The sequence below is a fragment of the Hippoglossus hippoglossus genome, chromosome 5 (genome assembly GCF_009819705.1).
Source record: "Hippoglossus hippoglossus isolate fHipHip1 chromosome 5, fHipHip1.pri, whole genome shotgun sequence".
In the NCBI taxonomy this organism is placed as follows: Eukaryota; Metazoa; Chordata; class Actinopteri; order Pleuronectiformes; family Pleuronectidae; genus Hippoglossus; species Hippoglossus hippoglossus.
The window spans coordinates 12,339,683-12,359,740 of NC_047155.1; the positions used below are offsets into that span (position 1 = coordinate 12,339,683).

Sequence of the window (20,058 nt, forward strand, 5' to 3'; positions counted from 1 at the left end):
TAATTAAATTTAAATGACTTTCATACCTCACTGAACGACAGCCAGCAAAATCTTGAGCGAAGGTGTATTTTCATGACGTGAGCCTTCAGCATTTTGGTGGTTATATCTTGATCAAGAATATGTGGTCGTTTCCTTTGACTCCACGTCTTTTTACTGGCAAAAAAAAAGCTGCATAGTTTCCGACAGTCAACTGCAGCAATTTTTTTCCTATAGGTCCTGACAGAAAAACAGAAACCCAGTAAAAGGTTAGTAAATGTACCAAAATAGCTCAACAGATGTTTTTTTCACAAAAGATGAAAATATTTCCGCAAAAACGTTATAATGGAGAATAGGCCACTGCTAGCCCAGATAATGATTGTAAATTTTGTCAGTTTTAATGTTGCCATAACAAATAAAGTGCATCTTAAAGAAGTACAGATAGCTGATTATTTATTTCATATCAACGCCTATATAATGTTGAACACAAAAGTCAAAGTGTTGTTTGAACAATTGAATTACTGACTAATTATTCAGTATCTAAACAAATGAGAAAGTAGCATTTGGTTCTCCTTCATTGTTAAACATTGAAATGATCAAAATGTAGCATCGTAGAAATCTGCCCAAGTGTGACACAAATGATTGTTTTATGAAATATCAATTACAGAATTCAGTAATATTTCTTTAAACCGCCCTGCATATTAAATAATTTTATAGTTATCACATTTGTGGCCGTAAAGGTTCCTGGTTTTGCATCACTAAAGACATCACTAATGATAATGGGAGGGTTGACAGGTTTGTATAACAGGCAGTAATTCAAGTTGTAACATGCAAACTGTAACTTGTTAGTATTCTTAGGATTTTCCATTTGTTGATTGCTTACAATCCACATCGCAAAGTACTATAAGCAAGACATTATAATACATACATCATACATTTAATTTTGGTTGTTGACTTATTAGTGGCCTCACTCCTATTTGTTACAACAAAACCTAAATGTTTCCAGTTGAGTTAGAGTTGTCATCTCGTGATTGTAAATGCAAAAAATCTTTCTTACGTCAGTTCAAAAAGGGGATGATTCATTCTCTGTGGCATTTCCTCTTTCTCTCAGTCTCTCTGGTAGGAAACTCACAGCAGCACAGCAGCACAGAAGCATCAAATATGGTTCTGATCAAACTTCTTATTTTCACTTTGACTTTTTATCAACTTATTGTTGATTTGGACGCTATAACTTGCCCGAAAGGTAAAGTATGACTTTTGTACAACTGTTTCCTACTCATTCTTCAAAATGTTATAGAAAAAAACTTAAAAAATGTTACCTTTCAAGATATTTTCTCTTTTTATGCCACGTGCTGCTGTGTGTTACTGTTATTAAAGTCCATTATTTCTCATGATATTGTGAAATAATCAAGGTCACAAAGTAAAGAGAATCAGTAGCAGTAGCAGTGCAGACTGTGAAGTCTGTCCCGATGGATCTTTCCAGCCTGAAGAAAATAATTCTCTTCTGTGCCGTGCATGTACAAACTGTGAAAAAAGTGAGTGTTGAACTTTTGTATGATATATGTTTAAAAATATGTTTATTTTAGAATTACTAATGAATCTGTTTATAGAGCCAAACATTTTCAAACCTTTGTGAGCTACATTTCCTGTCTAAACTTCAATTCCCAAATTAACAAGTTGATTTTATAAACTCAGTCTGCATTTAATCAATAGATTTTTGTCGTTACTGTTGCTCTTGTTGTAGATCGGGGGAGCGTTGTGAAACAGAAATGCACGAAAGAGACAGACGCGAAATGTGAGTGCCGTGGAAATTTTGTCGCCTGGGACAAGACCTCTTCCACTTGCAAATGTGACATTGGATTTGAACTAAGACATGGAGGTACATAGAGGGGCCACACAATACTGCTTGGGATGTTCAAAAAACATCATCTTTTTAAAGATAATAATAAAAGATTTTTCTTTTTCCATGTCAGAATGTTCCAAATGCAAAGAGGCACATTTCAGCCATCAAATCAACTCACCTTTCTGTCGAGAGTGGAAAAAGTATGTCCCCTGTATCCTCTTTATTTTGTTTAAAATTCATGTAATATAAACAAAGTTATCTGTTATTTACAGCTTTATATTTTATCCTTCATCCCAGATGTGAGTCAGGGGAGAAAATTGGTGGAACCAAGACCTCAGATGTCATCTGTAATGAGCTGAGGATTAACTCTACATCCTACACCACACGCACACCACCCAAGCATCCACCTGAGGGGGCCCATACTCAGAACATGCTCACCACCACCATGACCACCACCACCACCACCACAGCTCCTCCAGGACACAAAGTCACCCCCAAGCCAAATGGAAAAATAGAGCCTTCCCCCAACTCAAACACAGGCAACCACATTGGTGAAACATTTGTTGGCATCTCTTTAAGACACAACCTCCGATTGAAAAATAACATTAACCCAAAGTAACTTGTAACTTTGTACTTGTCTCGTTCAGGTACGGGCCTCATCATACTTGGAATCATTGGACTGCTTCTTCTCACTGCTGTGACTTGCAAGCTGCACAACGCCCCTTGTGTGCAGAGAAAACCAGTGCCAAGTATGTCACTGGATTTAAAGTAAACTGACTGTGCATTTCAAGTAATAGTGCAACACTGTGTTTGGTTTCTTGATGAGAATTAAATGAGGAGATTTATGCTAAATATGAAGCTATGCAGCCAGCAGCCATGTTAGCTTATAAAAGAGTGGAAACCTTACTTCAAGTCCCAAGGCCAATTTCCATGAATGGCATCCCCAGCTTGTCCCGCAGTAACTTTTGTCTCCTAGCAACAGGGCTGCAGTTGGACATTACGATAAAAGTTTGAATGCCCTTTGGTTTTCTTTAACATTTGTACCATTAGCTGTTCAGTTGAGTTGAAACAAGTTATTCGATGTCAATCGATGAGATAACGTCTCATCGATTGACAATACCTCCGAAGTGTGCAGCCCCTAAACTGAGACACATCTATATACTACACTAATTGTACAGATTATACAAACAAGATATGACATATTGGTTGATGAGTTTAGGAGGTGCTGGTATACATATTTTAATATCGTTGGGCCATACTACTAGCATACTAGCTGTTTCCCCGTAGTTTAGGCTAAAGTAACAAGTGCTGGCCGTAGCTTCAAATTTAGCAAACAGGCATAAAAGATTGATAATCTCATGTGATTCTTTGCAAGAATTTGGATAAGCATATTTCCTTTCAATATGAACATCGAACTCATTGCGCAGGCTAAAGTGATTATTATTAAGTCATTATTATTTAGCCCAAACCCACTGTCTCTATACTTATCTGTGTTTTTCATTGCAAAAATGATGGTTCTTATATTACCAGCTTATGTGCCTCCCCATTTTAACTTAAGATGCTTTAATGTTTGTTTTCAGCAAATGACTCATTGTGTCGGAGGCCAGTTGAGGAGAGTGGCGACAGCAGCCAGTCCTCCTCTCTCAAACTGAATCCCGGGGAGCCGTGAGGTGAAACTCTCCTTGAAGTGAACTTGTCGACTTATAATGTGAATTTCTGGATCTGATGAGCATCACATGAATAACTTAATTTACTTATTCCTCATATTGTTGGGTTTAACATGTGTGTACCTGTATTGTATCTTGTATTCACATTTTGCACCTTGGTCAATATTTGACTGTCATAGTAGAGTATCCACTGAGTTACCTGGAAGATCTTTATGTAACGTTCCTCACTTTTTATCATTTTATTTATCAGCTTAAATTTGAATAGTAAAGTACACTCAAAAAATATATTTTGGGATTTACTCAAAAAAGTTATGTCAAGTGCTTCCACACAACTGTGTTTAGTAACTGCTGAGGTACATTAATTTGTAATATGGAGTCAATGAAATCAAATACATTATACACAAGGGAATTGAGTAGTAATTTAGGATGTTTTACTCAAAATACTGTTCAACTTCAAATTGATCACAGGTAGATTTTTGTGATATGTCTGTAACCGTTTTCAAACAGGTTGTAAAAAGCTCTGATATTGTTTATTTTGCTGCTTTTTATTTTTTTAAGCCTAATGACCTTTTATAATGTGATATGGTTCAATGAGACAATTTTCTGAGAAATATAAAGTGTGATCAGTATTGTTGTAGTAATAAGTAGCACTGATCCAAACTGTTTGTGAACTGCTAAAGAGCCTTAGAAAAGCATTTTACTTTATTCATTCAGTCCTTGTGTTTCTATGTCTGTCATGTTTTGTTTTTCAGTTCTGTTCCACTGGTATCATGTCTGTTAAGCTGAAAACAGTAATGGCAAAAACATGCTTTCAGTTGGGTTGGGGTAGTTCCCCTTTTGGTGATAATGTGCCTCTTTTTCCCACTGAGAAATACTTCCTGTCACGTCTTCATTTCAACCTTTGGAGAGACTGACATTATTGAGGCTTGTGGGCTTTTGTGTTGTTCATAACTCACTGGAGACTTCCCCAAATCACTTTAATATGAAAGCATGTCCTCATTATTGCTATTTGTTTGTGTTTTGATAAGAAATTAGATATACAAGCCTTCAAATAACAGCATGTACTCTGTATAGTTCTAAGATGCCAGTAGAATCCACACTTCATCCAACTCGTTTATTTTTTCAACAGCTATGGTGTTGCAACACACTTCAAGGAAAATAAATGAACTGACATTTCTTATTTTTAAAACTGTTGCATTGAGTATTCATACCCTCAAATTGAATAAAAGTACCAAGACAACAAATGTAAAGATACTCTTGCAGTTAACACCCTACTTAAAAAAGTACAGTAAAATATTATTGGCAGTAAAATGTAGTGTCAAAAGTGAAAAATGCTCACTTTTACTGAAATTGTATTTTCACTTTACATATAGTAATGCATCAGTGTGATGTAAGCAGCAGTTTAAGGTTGTAGCTGGACAAGGTGGAGGCTCAGGAGATGGTTTGGTCATCAAGAGATCAAAGGGTTCCTAACCCTGACTCCTCCAAAGAGTATCTCGAAGACACTGACCCCTTCCTGCTCCTAATGCTGCATGTGTCCCCATTGTATGAATGTGCATGTGAATGGATGAATAGGAGACAAGTTGTAAAGCAAAGCGGTTGAGAGATTATAAAATATAAATACAGGCGATTTAGCATTCTGAGGTTCGCAACCTATAGGCTTCAGGCCCTTTCAAAAGTTCATGTGGCGAATACAAGAAAATTATAAAGAAAGTTGGATGCACAAATTAGTTTTCAGTTTTTGAACTTTTCTCTTTGAATTAAACAAGTTTAAAGAGAAGAAATCAAAGTTTATTCAAAGTAGCTGGGACCTCTTTGCTGCTAGACATCTGAAACTTGTAGACACAAGGGACCTCAGACACAAATTTCACAATTCAATCAGTGTTTGGAAACCACTGATTGCTTGATCTAATTTGGGTAATTTTGTAAGTCCATAATCTACTTTTAGTATTAGTACTTACAGCTGTCAAATATATGTTGTAGGGCAAAATCTACAATATTTCCCTCAGACACGTAGTGGTGCAGATGTATGAAGTGTCATAAAATGGAAGTACAAGTACCTCAAAACTGCACTTAAATACAATATAGTAATTGTGCTTTATTTACTCCATGACTGTTTTTTGTTCTCTGTTTTCAAAGTGCACTTATTTCCCTCAGAGTGTAAATGAGGATTTTCCAAATGAACTGGGACCATGTACAAGTAATGCAACTGACTAAGAGAATTGTTTCAGAGTACATGCCAGAAACAGTCCAACACTTTCAGTAAATGTCAGTGACGGAGGAAGTCTGCGTGTGGTTTTACAAAAAAAACTGTGCTTGAACGAGATACTTTCCATTGGGGTTTGTACAAGTAGCTGCCTCATTGAATACGACGACTTTACTCATTCAAGTACTACAATCAACCAACTGATTTGAATATTTAACTTTTTAACTAACGTTTTTTAGATTATTATTACTTGTATTATTACTTTTACTAACTGACTTCAGGCAACAGCCTCTCCCTCCAGACAATCATTATTACAGATCACAAGTGGAAACATTATACTCATAAATACCTCAGTTATTTTTCGAATTGTTTCTTACAATTTCTTATGAGCAGCGAGAGGTACCAGGGTGTTAGGCATTTTAGACACAACAAATTTAGTTAAATATACTAAAACAAAATCAAGAAACAAAGTTTTCAAAATAGACCGTGAGATAACTACTTGGTTAAGAACTGCCCTCTGGAGTCAGCCGTCAGATTGGAACAACTAGTGTTAGCCACTGGGATTAACTACTTTACTGCCTCTTCAGCGATTTCACCGGAAGTTCCACCAATAATCCTGTACAGTACGGCTCCTGAGATTAAGGTGGATAAGTCGTTCTCTCTTGGAGTTCTTTTGTCTTCATGCAAACCAGAACTTTGCATCTTTGTAGTTGATTGTGTAGAGATCGGTCTATTATTGTATGTTTTAATAGAGTAGAGCCGACTTATTTAGCAAAAAACAAGGCATCAAAGTGAATAACACAAAATTAAACTTTTATTGTGCCTCGTCCAAACTCGGTGGCTACATTAACCACAATGCAACTCAACCACCAACAATGAGAGCGTGGAGCCATGAGCCTCAAGCTGATGAAGAGCAGACAATCCGCCTTATGTGGCAGCGAGGTCTAATAAGCTCACTTGGTTCCACCCCTGACATCACTTGAGGCGAGACTTGACTAAGCCATGAAAGGCTTTGAGCAAATTTTTTTCACATATACACTTGTACTCCCTAAGACCTTTAAACACAGGGTTACGTAAAAACTAAACTTTAGCCAGAAAAGTTCACGAGGAGATATACAGTGCCTTGCATAAGTATTCACCCCCTTTGGACTTTTCTACATTTTGTCATGGTATAACCACAGATTAAAATTTATTTCATCGTGAGTTTATGTAATGGACCAACACAAAATAGTGCATCATTTGGAAGTGGGGGGAAATATTACATGGATTTCACAATTATTTACAAATAAAAATCTGAAAAGTGTTGAGTGCATATGTATTCACCCCCTTTACTGTGAAACCCCTAACAAAGATCTGGTGCGACCAATTGCATTCACAAGTCACATTTGCAAGTCACATAATTAGTAAATAGGGTCCACCTGTCTGCAATTTAATCTCAGTATAAATACACCTGTTCTGTGACGGACTCAGAGTTTGTTGGAGATCATTACTGAACAAACAGCATCATGAAGACCAAGGAGCTCACCAAACAGGTCAGGGATAAAGTTGTGGAGAAATATGAAGCAGGGTTAGGTTATAAAAAAATATCCAGAGCTTTGAACATCTCTCTGAGCACCATAAAATCCATCATAAGAAAATGGAAAGAATATGGCACAACCGCAAACCTACCAAGAGGAGGCCGTCCACCCAAACTGAAGAGTCGGACAAGGAGAAAATTAATCAGAGAAGCAACCAGGAGGCCCATGGTTACTCTGGAGGAGTTGCAGAGATCCACAGCTGAGGTGGGAGAATCTGTCCACAGGACAACTATTAGTCGTCTACTCCACAAATCTGGCCTTTATGGAAGAGGGGCAAGAAGAAAGCCATTGTTGAAAGGGATCCATAAAAAATCCCGTTTGGAGTTTGCCAGAAGCCATGTGGGAGACACAGCAAACATGTGGAAGAAGGTGCTCTGGTCAGATGAGACCAAAATTGAACTTTTTGGCCTCAATGCAAAACGCTATGTGTGGCGAAAACCCAACACTGCCCATCACCCTGAGCACACCATCCCAACAGTGAAATATGGTGGTGGTAGCATCATGCTGTGGGGATGCTTCTCTTCAGCAGGTACAGGGAAACTGGTCAGAATAGAGGGAAAGATGGATGGAGCCAAATACAGGGAAATCCTTGAAGAAAATCTGATGCAGTCTGCAAAAGACTTGAGACTGGGGCGGAGTTTCATCTTCCAGCAGGACAATGACCCTAAACATACAGCCAGAGCTACAAAGGAATGGTTTGGATTAAAGAATGTTAATGTCTTAAAATGGCCCAGTCAAAGCCCAGACCTCAATCCAATAGAGAATCTATGGCAAGACTTGAAGATTGCGGTTCACAGACGGTCTCCATCCAATCTGACTGAGCTTCATCTTTTTTGCCAAGAAGAATGGACAAACCTTTCCATCTCTAGATGTGCAAAGCTGGTAGAGACATACCCCAAAAGACTTGCAGCTGTAATTGCAGCGAAAGGGGGTTCTACCAAGTATTGACACAGGGGGGTGAATACTTATGCATCCAACAGATGTCAACTTTTTTGTTCTCATTATTGTTTGTGTCACAATAAAATTTATTTTGCACCTCCAAAGTACTATGCATGTTTTGTTGATCAAACGGGAAAAAGTTTATTTAAGTCTATTTGAATTCCAGTTAGTAACAGTACATAATGGGAAAAAGTCCAAGGGGGGTGAATACTTATGCAAGGCACTGTATACAACACCGTATTTCCCATGTTTGCTCTGTGACAGATTTAGAATGAGAGATACATCTTCAGTGTTGGAGTTTGGGCGATGATTTCACAAGCATCAGATGTCATAACCTTTAGTATTACAGCGCATGTGTTTTTCATACACTGTCACCGAAAATGCCCACAGTGTGTGTATGGGGACGAGGGGGTGGTGCTTATGCAGAACAGCTTAAAAGGGAAAACCAGTGTCCCTTCATCTCAGTATCGTGCCTACACACCGTCACTGACTACTTTAGTGTGTCTGTGGTGATGTCACTTACTGAGAAAAACTGCTTTCATGCGACCATGTGATTGTGTGACAGAGAGGAGAATTACGTGACCTCGATACTCTCGGTGGTGCAGCATGTGGTCTCGATGGGGGAGATGTCATACTCATGATTAAATGGCTCTACGTTCTCAGGGTGGAGCCCACAACATATTGACGAGGATCGGCAACAACAGCAAGGCTACAACATATGATTGATTTTTATTATAGATTATTCCATGTCTTATTTTATCATAATTCAATTGACTGTGTGTTGTCCATACAACCATTGCAGTAACAATAAACTCTCAAATACATGTGTGATATCATTGCACAGTAGAAATTACTCATTTTCTTACCACTACTGAACAGTGATTATTTTTTTTTTCATTCATCAGGAAACCCCCAACCAGACCCTGTTGCACCAAATGTCAACAAACCAAGTCACACCACATGCACAGCAAGTTCACAATAAAACTTCTTTACAAATCCTCAGGCATTTACATTACAGCATTACACCAGCACCATTAACTACACAATGTCCACTGGTGGGGGTTTAAATTAAACATTGGGCGACAAAAAGCAAAGCCGTGTTTTGTCATCCTTCACATAATAACACTTTAATATCGGGTCAATACTAAACTCACATAAAGGGTGCAAATTCACACTAAATATTTTAACAGGTGTCCAGTGGTTTTGGGGAAGATTGCTCCAAATTAGCTGAAAACGCTTCATGTAGCAGAGTTTAATAGCTGAAACAAAAGTACATTTTACGTGTGTTGTTTATTTTTGAAGTCTCAGAGGTAAACTTAATTTATTAATCTATATGATTAAATACCACCAAGGATGATTGTATGATCTTTACCAAGGTCTTTTGTTCCATTTCAACAATTAAGTCTGTTTTATAGTGAGACTCCATGTATATTTGGACTAAGTCAGAAAAAGCCAGCAAGAGTTATGAGAATGGTGCAGATGATATACATAATATACAAAAGAGAATATTAAAGAATATTAATTGTTGAATTTAAACTGTCGCCGCAGTGCTCATGGTTTCCAGGGGATCAGTGGTCTTTCACTTCCTCTACCAGCTTCTTGTGTCAGCGTCAGCAAGTCAGCCCCATCACATCTCACACTGACGTCAGCAATCCACAGTCAAGATAAAACTCTGAAGGCATGAGCCACACACTGGTCATGATGGTTCCTCTGAAGTGTTCTGTTGCATTTATATATGTGCTGAGTATTTGGACTATGGGATATGCTAGAAGCTGTGGTGGGCAACAGGCTTTGATCGACGAACTGTGCTGTGACCGGTGTGGTCCAGGTAAAGCATACGATTGAATAATTACAAATCTGTTGAATTGCTTGATCTAATTTTTGGTGAATATTGTCCATGTTCTTGTGAGTGACTGCATTTATTTTTTGTTTTGAAGGTGAATATTTGAAGGAGTATTGCAATGAGCATGATAAAACTGTCTGTAGCCCCTGTGCTGAGGGCTTCTACTCTGACCACTTCAACATCTTTGACAGATGTGAGGAATGCCAGTCATGCCAACATGGTAAGACCGAAGATAATGAGGAAATATTTCATTTATATGTGAAAAATGTCATCTTGATCTCATGATTTCCAAAAAAGTGACAATGGGTTTAACACAGTGGATAAATGAAAGGAACTTATGAATAAGGGAAAGTCCTGTGGTTAGAATTCTTGTCTGTCTACAGAATATGCTGAGAAATGTACATCAACCACAAATGCAAAATGTTCGTGTCGCTCGGGTTTCCTGTGTTCCAACAGCAAGTGTTCGACTTGTGAGGAAAACAAGTGTGTTGCGGGGGAGAGAGTGAACAGAACAGGTAAGAGTGGCTGTGTTCTGAACTAAAAGAAACACATTGTTTAGCTGTTTGTGATAGTTTCAAAATTGTTGGCTGCTGAAAAAAATAATCTAGATTGACAATTAGAAGTGTCAACCAGGCTCATTGGAATTGAAAAATATTCCATTTAAAAATGTAAATGTGTTAACCTACCTACCTACCTACCTACCTACCAGAAATAAGTGCTGCCCTTAGATGTTTTGAATGAATGGGTGAATGGCAAAACTGTACTGTAAAGCACTTTGAGTGTCATCAAGACTAGAAAAGCACTATATAAATACAAACCATTTACCACTTACCTACCAATCTACCTACTCACCAACTACCTACCTACCTACCTACCTACCTATCAATCTACCTACCTACCTATCAATCTACCTCCCTACCTACCTACCTACCTACCTATCTACCTATCAATCTACCTCCCTACCTACCTACCTACCTACCTACCTACCTACCTACCAATCTGCCTATCTACCCATCTACTTATCTACCCATCTACCCACTTTTCATTCTTTCAATCTTTCTTTCTTTCATTGCAGACATTCCCCAAGTTGGACAGTTGATTAAGTATTCCTACAGGTGTGAGGCAGCATGTACTGCTCATGCCTATTTCGACGTGAAAGAGGAAACCTGCAAGCAAAGGACACAGTGAGACCCATTCACCCTGCTCAGATAGTGATTCTCCATAAAGTAGAGAGGTACATCAACAGAGACATTAACTATTTATGGTCGACAGGTGCAGTGCATTTGGACTTGCGGAACTGTTTCCAGGAAACAAAACCCACAACTCAGTTTGTGATTTGCATGGTATGTGAACAGAATGGTTTTATTTACTGACAGATGTCGATGACATAACACTGCTGCAACAATCATTTTGCTATGCTGTACAGACCGCAGCAATACGATTCTTGGCATCAGCTTCCTGCTGCTCTCTCTCTGCTTCCTGGCGATTGTGTCTACTGTCTGTGTGAAGAATCTATGGAAGCATAGAGCAAGTAAGTAAAATCTTTAATAGAAAAAAATAAATATATATATATATATATATATCATATATCAACCCAAACATAACAACATATGTGGATTTCTGTTGCTAAAACACAGGTGTGGCTGAAGAGACACTGACTAGCTATCATAATGAATTTAGAGATCAGCAAAAGTTGTGAAAGGAGCTAATTGGTTAAGGAAGATAAACAGTTTTTCACAATAGAGAATGTGAGTGCAGCAATCACAACTTCTCAATGACTTTGTATTTAGAGACGTTGAAACGGTAAATTTAATACTTTTTATGGACACTGCCTTTTACAGGATGCACCCATGTTTCCAAAGGTTAGATATTGTTCAGCCTAGCTGTGTAAATGAAATGTAAATCCGTGTAGAAATGGGGCAATATGAATGGATAATATGAATCGTCTATTAAGGCACAAAATCGCAGAAAAAATAGTAAATTAAAATGTGTGGGTGTTTTAAAATATTTGTTTATAAATAATTTTATAGCATAGCATAAAATAAAAAGACATTGTCTAATTCTTAAATCAAATACAAAAAAAAACATTATTTTCTCTATATTAATATATTATATATTACAGTATAAATGATAATAAAAATATAAGATGAGACAATAAAGATAAACTTACCTCACCTGCAGTTGAAATTTGCCTCAAAAACCAACATTGTACACATTACATACACGTTCAGGCTTTATTCATACAGTGCATTTGAAAGGAACAGCACTTGAAAAGATGTCAAGATGAAATGGAACAATCGAAGATGAAATCTGTTAAAGTGTGACATGTCGGCAGTGGGTCCTTAATGAAACAGTGGATTTTTAAACCCTTTGTATTTTTCTCTCTGCTTCGGATAACAATCCTGTGTTAGGTTTCAACACTGCAGACTTTCCCCTGCCGAAAGAGGAGTGTGGACTCCAGCTCAGTATTCCCGATGAATGCAAGGACTGCAGCAGTTTGGACAAACTCCATCAGGAAAACGTCCCCATTCATTGTATTTTAGGATAAGGTGACCACACTGGTTCGCTCCATCTAAAGATTTTGATTATAAATAGTATAGAATAGTTTTAGCTACATGTTTACATATAAAGAACCCATAAACAGGCAAACATGTGAAGATTAGAGGTGCTTTATTTGATCTCCAGACAAACAGGATATAGCTGGACAGGAAGCTGAAAGATGAGTTCACTGGTTCCTTCCCTATTACCGGTGCACTTTAAGAGATAGCACCAACTCCCTGGAATAGTTTACCTGAGGATTGTTTTAACAATCAGCTTTAAGTTTCTTTTACATATAGGTATTACTTATATGTTCTCCGCCTAGTCATTTTATTTGTTGTTATTGATTTTAAACATTGATATATAGTACTTGCTTCGTAATTATATAGTATTTTGCTTGGTGTCTTTGATGGTTTGTTTTCTTGCTTTTAATTGTCGTCTTTGTAAAGTATTTTGTCACAGCTGTTTTTGAAAGGTTCTATGTATATAAAGTAAATATTTATATTATTATATGCATGTTTGTGTTTGTGCTTTTACAGTGTTAAAATACAGGAAATGAACCCTGTACACACACACACACACAAGCGAGGACATTACATTGACTTACATAAATTTTCCTGGAGATGTAATGTAATAACACTTGCTACTTGCTCGACCCAAACCCTAATGTAAACCTTAACCTAAATCCAAACTTAACCTTAAACATGCCTTCACCTTTAAATTTCATGATGTACGGTATAGGGACTTGTTTTTTGTCCCCATAAGGAAGGCATTTCCTCATAATGTGTCTGTAAAATTCATTAAAGTGTCCATGTTACGGCCAAGGAATTTTTTTATTTAACTTATAAATAATAATAATAAGTTAGGCTTCCAAGCAGAAGATGCACTCATACTTATTTTTTTGTACATTGTCCAACTTTTTCTTTTGGCCGACCAAAATTTGTAGACAGAGGAAAAGGATGTTTGTGTTTTGAGAGACACAGTACTCAGTTTGAGAAATCTGTGTCGACACGTGTCAAGCTGCTCTAATAACCAAACAATTGCCAAACATACACACACACACACACACACACACACACACACACACACACACACACACACACACACACACACACACACACACACACACACACACCACTTTCTCGTCTAACACCATACAGAAAATATAATTTTTCTGTATATATATTTGATGTTTTTTACAGACATTTTTGTAGTCTTCAGTATTATCCCTTCAGCTGATGTGTGAACCCCGCTCTGCCTGCGGGGGTCGCTGTGGGGCCCGTGTTGACAGATCATATGACAGCCGCTGTCCGGGTCCCACTTCCCTTCCCCGCTGGAAAACGCCACATCTGACAGGGAGGGAGGCTCACACTCGGTCGCGGGGAAACGTGAACACCGCCGTCAAGATGCTGGCTCTCATGAACCGGCTGCTGGACTGGTTCAAGTCCCTGTTCTGGAAGGAGGAGATGGAGCTGACGCTGGTCGGCCTCCAGTACTCGGGGAAAACAACATTTGTAAACGTGATCGCTGTAAGTCCTCAGCCGCTGTTAGCCACCTTGCTAGGGCAGGGCTAACACCATTCTCGCTAATATCGGGGGTTAATAGCTGGGGAGTTGTGTCTGTGCCGACTCGCAGTGTCCTGGCCCGGAAGTCATGTAACGTAACGTGACTGTGCTGTGTTGTGATCTCAGCATCCACCGACGCACCTGTGTCAACAAAGTCACCTGGGCTAACTGGTTTGATGCTAGCTGCTGCCTGTGTGTGTGTGTGTGTGTGTGTGTTGTGATCGTTTAGCGTGCTAATCTCAAACAGCAGCAGGTCTGACACTGAGGCCCGCGAGTCGTTGAAGTGAACGTGAAACTGTTTCTCTCGGCTTCGTTGGGACTTTCATCCTAAACGCCTCCAACGTGTCACGAGAGAGCCGAGCTCGTGGTGGCTGTTTCCACATCTGCCAACATGACACCACTGAAAACCCGTTGTTCTCTGTGCAGCTGGAGAACATGTGAGACGTCTCTTTGCCTCAGATGCTAACAGTGATAAGGAGGCGGATTGCGCGTCCTGCATGCAGCCTGTGGTGTCCTCCCGCGACCGTGGGGTTTCTCAAAACCGGTGTTTCTGGTGGAGCAATTTGCATCAGCCAATCACTGCACAGCCACTGTAATGTCTTTTTAGCAGCATATTGTGAAAAGTCCACTGTGGTAATTGGAGGCAGTTTGTGGTGGGGATGGCTGTCACAGTGATTAGCACACATTCTTTTGAATCCACCGTGAATTGGACTGGTTGTGTGGGTTTTAATGTCATGTGTTTCCCTGGTGCAGAGCAACTTGGCGTTCTTCAGCTAAACATAAAATACATCTCTAGTTTGGTATGCTGCGGATCTGTGGGGAATTTTCATTACTCAAGGTTTCACTAGAGTTCATGTGACCAATCAAAAAACAATCCTTCAACCCTAATAGTCATAGCTGATTGACCTTCAGAGTGTTTTGCCAAAGTCTACAGAGAAGGAATCATGTTCTATCAAGAGGAAGAAAGTATTGGCAGCTGACTTGCATTTCAAAGGGGACAAGAGCCAAACATTTTTTAAGATCTTTCCTCTGTCAAACACCTGAGAGTGTGTCAGTCTGCTGACTCTCCTGTATCTCCTCTTGTTTTAGTCTTTATTGTTAAGTGTGTTTGAGAGTTTACATTTATTTTGATGCCACTAGTATCATCCTGTATCTCTATTAGAGTTAAAACCATTGTATTAAAAGATTAATTACATAAGCTATGTTTTTTTATATAAAAGAAACAGTCAGTGGTTTTAGCTTCTCATTTCTTAAGTGGATCTTATGCGTCTGTGTTTTATATCATAGTTTGACTGTTGGTCATTTAAATATGTCATCTTGGTTTCTAAGAAATTGTAACTGGGAATTTCCACCGTTTCCACAAATCTGATAGATAAAGTAAAACACGTGAGAATGACAATAAGCAGCAGACCAAAATGCTGATCGTTAGTTTCAGCTCTGATCTGCACTGATAAAGTAATCACAGAAAATAGAGGAGTCCGATTAAACTTCAGAGGAACCTCGGCATGTGATAAAAGCCTAGGTGTCTGAGGAGGAAGTTGTGTTTGTGGTTGGAACAAAACTCCGATCCTGCCTTCATGTGGAAGAGTTGAGAAAAAAAATCTTTTGTCAGCGACCGAGAACAGTTAGTGGGGGAGCTTCCTCTTTCCTAAGTCATGAGACCGCTGCACTTATTTTCTTTGAGCTCCGTCAGGTGACTCCAGCGAGTCATGTGCTGTGAAATGTGTGTGCGGCAGACTGTGCACACTCTCTGGTTTACAGCGGAGGGCAGGGAGAGGGAGTGGAAACAGCTTTTGAGTTTCAAGGGGAAAGCTGCTGATTCTGTGTGTTGAAATGTTTTTTTCCTTCCACTTCACTTTTCAGCAATGAACACGGAGAGAAGCTGTGGAGATACAGTTTTATTACTTGAATCTTTTTGTCATTTAAAATAAAATGATTCATTTTGTGTTTCTCCTCTTCACAGTTTTGAAAATGTGCTTGTACATAATCTAGATTCTCAGATTTCAGAAGTCATACTCTTGTATCATAATTATTATATGTCCACAATTCCTACCCAGTATTGTAGTTTAAATGCTTTTATGATAACATGAATAATAATAACATGCTTTTAATGACTGAGTATTCTTTAAAATTTGAAGATAATTGTGACTGCTTTATCTTTCATGAACTGTTCATCGATTGTTTGTTAATTGGCAGGATAACACAAAATCTAATCAAGCAATTTCCAAGGAAGAATCCATTAAAATGTTGATGCAGATCCAGATCAAGCGGCGGATGCAGGATTTAGCTTTTCACTTTCTTTAATTTTGCGAGATAGGGTGTTTTTCAATTTTTTGGGGGATTTCTGCTTCTATCTTTCTCTTCATGGACCTTGAACATGTTGAGGGATCTGATATGTATGAGTGTGTACAATTTGGTGCAGATCCGAATAAAAATCTGGATCTAGTGAATTTAAATGTGGTTTCCTAAGAGGACTGTTGGGCTTTGGCTGAGGCATGAGCTCTACTGAGTGGTGTTCTAGTTAGTGTTTAGTTTTTTTTAACTAACTCAATATTTGGAGAACATTAAATCTGTGTTGTGTGAGGTGGCTTTTTGTAACTTTGGACCAGTTCATTTATTGTAAACATGTATCTATCATCAGTAATAAAAAAGTCTCACCGTTAAGAAATAACTCAAACATGTCATTTCTTTCAGTCGGGGCATTTCAGTGAAGACATGATCCCTACAGTCGGGTTCAACATGAGGAAGGTCACTAAAGGAAACGTCACCATCAAGGTTCAGTTTTATTTTTTATGCTGTTAAATGACACCAGCAGAATGATTTCTACAAGATGGCAACATTTGCAATGTTATAGACACTTTGAAACAGGAATGTCATGTGATGCTGTGCCCTTAATTCTGTAGATTTGGGATATAGGAGGGCAGCCGAGGTTCAGGAGCATGTGGGAGCGCTACTGTCGGGGGGTTAATGCGATTGTGTGAGTATCCAAATTCTGGCTTTCAGATAATTAAAGTGGGGGGGATTGAAATGACAGAAAGAAGAAGTTGATGTTGAACTTCCCTATTAATATATATGCAAATCTCTCTGTTTCAATGTTGCTGATTTTTAGGTACATGGTCGATGCAGCAGATCGAGAAAAGGTGGAGGCGTCTACAAACGAGCTTCATAATTTACTAGACAAACCTCAGTTGCAAGGAATTCCTGTAAGTGTTCCCCTGAAACCACTTTTTACAAAATCTCTGTGATATCTGTCCTGCAAAACTCTGCGTGGGTTCTGTTGGTGATTACTTGCTCCAGTTGCAAATTTCTACTGCCATCTGCTCTTAGATTCTGGTACTCGGCAACAAAAGGGATCTTCCCACTGCACTAGATGAAAAGCAGCTCATCGAGCAAATGTAAGTAACAGAAATGATGCATGAAGTCCTGAACTCATTTGTTCTGATCACAGCTGAATGTAGATTTCCTCCTTTTTTTTCTGTAGATTCCTTCTGTTATGATTATTTCAAACTGTCCCAAGAAGAAGAATTTAATATTTCAATATTATTCAAGTATTTTGCTTTGTATACTTTGCAACTTCCTACTTTAAATTCCACATGAGTTCAACATACCTGTATGATGATGACATGAAAAGTGGAACTGGCTCCCTCTGCTGTCAAGTGAAAACATGTGCTTAGAATTGTGTTGAGCTGTTTCCTGGAAGCTTCAATATGAATAACACTGATGATCATTCTGGCTGCATACTCATCATATTTACTTGTTTGTGCATTTTTTCCCCCCTCATAGGAATCTGGCAGCTATTCAGGACAGAGAGATATGCTGCTACTCCATTTCCTGCAAAGAGAAAGACAACATTGGTAAGTTGAAATAAATGACTGCTGTGTTATTTCCACTGGATTAAGGGTGATTTTATCCTTTTCACTAAAAATAAATTCAGAAAAGTTTGCATCCATGTTTTCTAATTTGTACGCTTCTTCCTCTCCGGGCTCATTGCAGCATATTTTGGCACATTATCACTACCTGTTAATCAATGTTATAGTGTTACCCTATTGGTGGGCCACACACATGCTTGCTGGTGTTAATATATATAAAAAACCAGCTCCAAATGGCTACTTTTAAGGAAATCAAACAATAAATTGAATTTGTTAGCCCATTAATAATGCAGCAATTTACTTTAGCATTTATTAATGAATGTTTTTGCATTAATTCATTAATTTATATGAAAACCTGGTTCGATCGCATCACTTTGCCTTCAGACACCCAACATACTCCCCTGTGTTAACCTGCATTAGCCTGGGGAGTCATTAACAGTCGTTCAATTGGGTTATGTGTAGATGAATGTGTACCAGAGTTATATGTAATTCTACTGTGTGTCAAGTTAGAAATACCTGAACAGATTCTCAGACCCTGCATGTTTTTTATTTATTTCAGATATCACGCTTCAGTGGCTCATCCAGCACTCAAAATCCCGGAGGAGCTGAGAATGTTTATTTTTCTTCTTTTTTTGGCCAGCTGTGTTCGCCATGTTACTGTCATGCCACACCGCATCACTCTGTGATGATGTACAGTTGTATCTTCAGGTCACAGGTCACATGCTGCACTGTTCTGCTTGTGTCATTCAATGTCTTTTCTCACCTTGTGATTCTTTCACAAACCCTGACAATGCACTACTACTATGAAATTCTGGAACCAAATTTAAGGAATGTAATTGGCATTATAAGTAATGTGAAGCTGTAAATTAACTCTGAGTAAGAACCTAGTTTCTCATCTACATTTTACCCTTCAGGCATTACCTGAGTGATCATACCCAGAGGTTTACAACACTAATCTTGGGTGTAGAACAACACTGTGTTGAAGGATTTATTCTGTCAAACAGGCCTCACAAAAATGAGAAATGTTCCTCACACAGTTAGATAATCATGCCAAGAGAAGGCTGACGTGGACATGCAGGTGTTCACATTTCTATCGAGCTCTACCCATAGAACCGTTGTTCTTAGCTTGATCAGGTTTCCCTCTTTCAAACACATGTCTGTTGTTTTAGAAAAAACTGTGCATTTGCGCACATCAGTTTGAGCAGGTCTGTACAAATATCAAGCTAATATGATTTTTACTGATGTGAGATGTGCGTGTATGAATATATGATTATTATGATCTATTTAAAGACTGAATGTACTAAAAGTAAAGCTGTACGGGGTTGTGTGGTAATATTGGGCCTCTCTTTGTAAGGAGCCTCAGTGGAACGATGTGTGCTGCCCTGATGCTGCCAGAGTGGCAGAATTTAAAGTGCCTTGTGCAATGTCTCTCACCTCTGGAGCAAAGCGGCATGCTGGGTAGAGTGAAAATACACCACTTCAATACATTCAAGAAATAAAAAGGCATGCTTTTTAATTTAAACGTTGTCCTGGTATTTTTACTGCACCTTTTGAACGATGTATAGTTGACACAATGTAAAGAGCAAAAACAAGAAGGTCCAGCACACCCACATGGATGTTTTTTCAGCTAGGTGGCTGATTCTATCTCTGCTGGTTGAGCTTGTTTGTTAGTGATAACATGAGGTCTTGTATCAACTGGTCCGACAAAACATTAATCTGGTTCAGCTTGTATACACTAACACAGTCCCGACGAGTGTTATGTAATGAAAAAAAGTCTGTGGCTCTAAATCTTGTAGATCTGAACTTGAATTCACTTCAAACCCCCCCCACAATTATCAAGTGGTTGTTTACTTTACCGCAGAAGATTATTGGCATGAGAGGCAGAAGAAAAGGTGGATAAATATATTTTTTTATTTTGCATATCCAGAATAAAGTTGAAATGTTAAGAATAAACCTGAAATTCCAAGACTAAAGTCAAACTTCTCTTTTTCCTGGCCCTAATAATCGTCTGTACTTTCCACCTCAGTCAATAGTC

The 20,058-nt window shown here is 38.5% G+C and overlaps 3 protein-coding genes and 1 long non-coding RNA gene across 5 annotated transcripts; all 4 read left to right on the forward strand.

The window, feature by feature from the left end:
• Positions 1-1,092: 1,092 nt before the first annotated feature.
• si:ch73-361p23.3 (tumor necrosis factor receptor superfamily member 4) lies at positions 1,093-3,763 on the forward strand. Its single transcript, XM_034586481.1, has 7 exons — positions 1,093-1,219; positions 1,389-1,511; positions 1,721-1,855; positions 1,950-2,019; positions 2,117-2,370; positions 2,467-2,568; positions 3,400-3,763. The coding sequence occupies exons 1-7, from the start codon at positions 1,138-1,140 to the stop codon at positions 3,486-3,488; spliced, it is 855 nt and encodes a 284-aa protein (XP_034442372.1). The 5' UTR covers positions 1,093-1,137; the 3' UTR covers positions 3,489-3,763.
• A 44-nt stretch (positions 3,764-3,807) lies between these two features.
• On the forward strand, positions 3,808-4,787 carry LOC117762047. Its single transcript, XR_004613924.1, has 2 exons — positions 3,808-4,071; positions 4,105-4,787. It is a non-coding gene; the product is annotated as an uncharacterized LOC117762047 (long non-coding RNA).
• Positions 4,788-9,868: 5,081 nt separating this feature from the next.
• Positions 9,869-13,096, forward strand: tnfrsf18 (tumor necrosis factor receptor superfamily, member 18). Of its 2 annotated transcripts, XM_034584571.1 has the most exons (7): positions 9,869-10,036; positions 10,146-10,271; positions 10,435-10,566; positions 11,127-11,235; positions 11,324-11,389; positions 11,460-11,582; positions 12,445-13,096. In XM_034584571.1, exons 1-6 carry the CDS (start codon positions 9,889-9,891, stop codon positions 11,575-11,577), a joined length of 699 nt encoding a protein of 232 aa, XP_034440462.1. In that variant the 5' UTR covers positions 9,869-9,888; the 3' UTR covers positions 11,578-11,582; positions 12,445-13,096. The 2 variants fall into 2 exon arrangements, with proteins under 2 accessions (XP_034440462.1, XP_034440463.1); XM_034584572.1 differs by lacking the exon at positions 12,445-13,096 and having other exon boundaries at positions 9,873-10,036; positions 11,324-11,407; positions 11,463-11,565.
• A 760-nt stretch (positions 13,097-13,856) lies between these two features.
• LOC117761019 (ADP-ribosylation factor-like protein 8B-A) lies at positions 13,857-19,545 on the forward strand. Its single transcript, XM_034584573.1, has 7 exons — positions 13,857-14,118; positions 16,849-16,929; positions 17,058-17,131; positions 17,264-17,357; positions 17,482-17,549; positions 17,938-18,008; positions 18,583-19,545. The coding sequence occupies exons 1-7, from the start codon at positions 13,996-13,998 to the stop codon at positions 18,630-18,632; spliced, it is 561 nt and encodes a 186-aa protein (XP_034440464.1). The 5' UTR covers positions 13,857-13,995; the 3' UTR covers positions 18,633-19,545.
• Positions 19,546-20,058: the final 513 nt, after the last annotated feature.

Bases quoted from the DNA above. Each gene is read 5' to 3' on its own strand.
- tnfrsf18 (XM_034584571.1), top strand. From the start codon at position 9,889: ATGAGCCACACACTGGTCATGATGGTTCCTCTGAAGTGTTCTGTTGCA. The intron at 10,272-10,434 runs GTAAGACCGAAG...GTCTGTCTACAG, and splicing joins ATGCCAGTCATGCCAACATG to AATATGCTGAGAAATGTACA. The intron at 10,567-11,126 runs GTAAGAGTGGCT...CTTTCATTGCAG, and splicing joins GGAGAGAGTGAACAGAACAG to ACATTCCCCAAGTTGGACAG.
- si:ch73-361p23.3 (XM_034586481.1), top strand. From the start codon at position 1,138: ATGGTTCTGATCAAACTTCTTATTTTCACTTTGACTTTTTATCAACTT. The intron at 2,020-2,116 runs GTATGTCCCCTG...CCTTCATCCCAG, and splicing joins TTCTGTCGAGAGTGGAAAAA to ATGTGAGTCAGGGGAGAAAA. The intron at 2,569-3,399 runs GTATGTCACTGG...GTTTGTTTTCAG, and splicing joins GCAGAGAAAACCAGTGCCAA to CAAATGACTCATTGTGTCGG.
- LOC117761019 (XM_034584573.1), top strand. From the start codon at position 13,996: ATGCTGGCTCTCATGAACCGGCTGCTGGACTGGTTCAAGTCCCTGTTC. The intron at 16,930-17,057 runs GTTCAGTTTTAT...TTAATTCTGTAG, and splicing joins AAGGAAACGTCACCATCAAG to ATTTGGGATATAGGAGGGCA. The intron at 17,132-17,263 runs GTGAGTATCCAA...GCTGATTTTTAG, and splicing joins CGGGGGGTTAATGCGATTGT to GTACATGGTCGATGCAGCAG.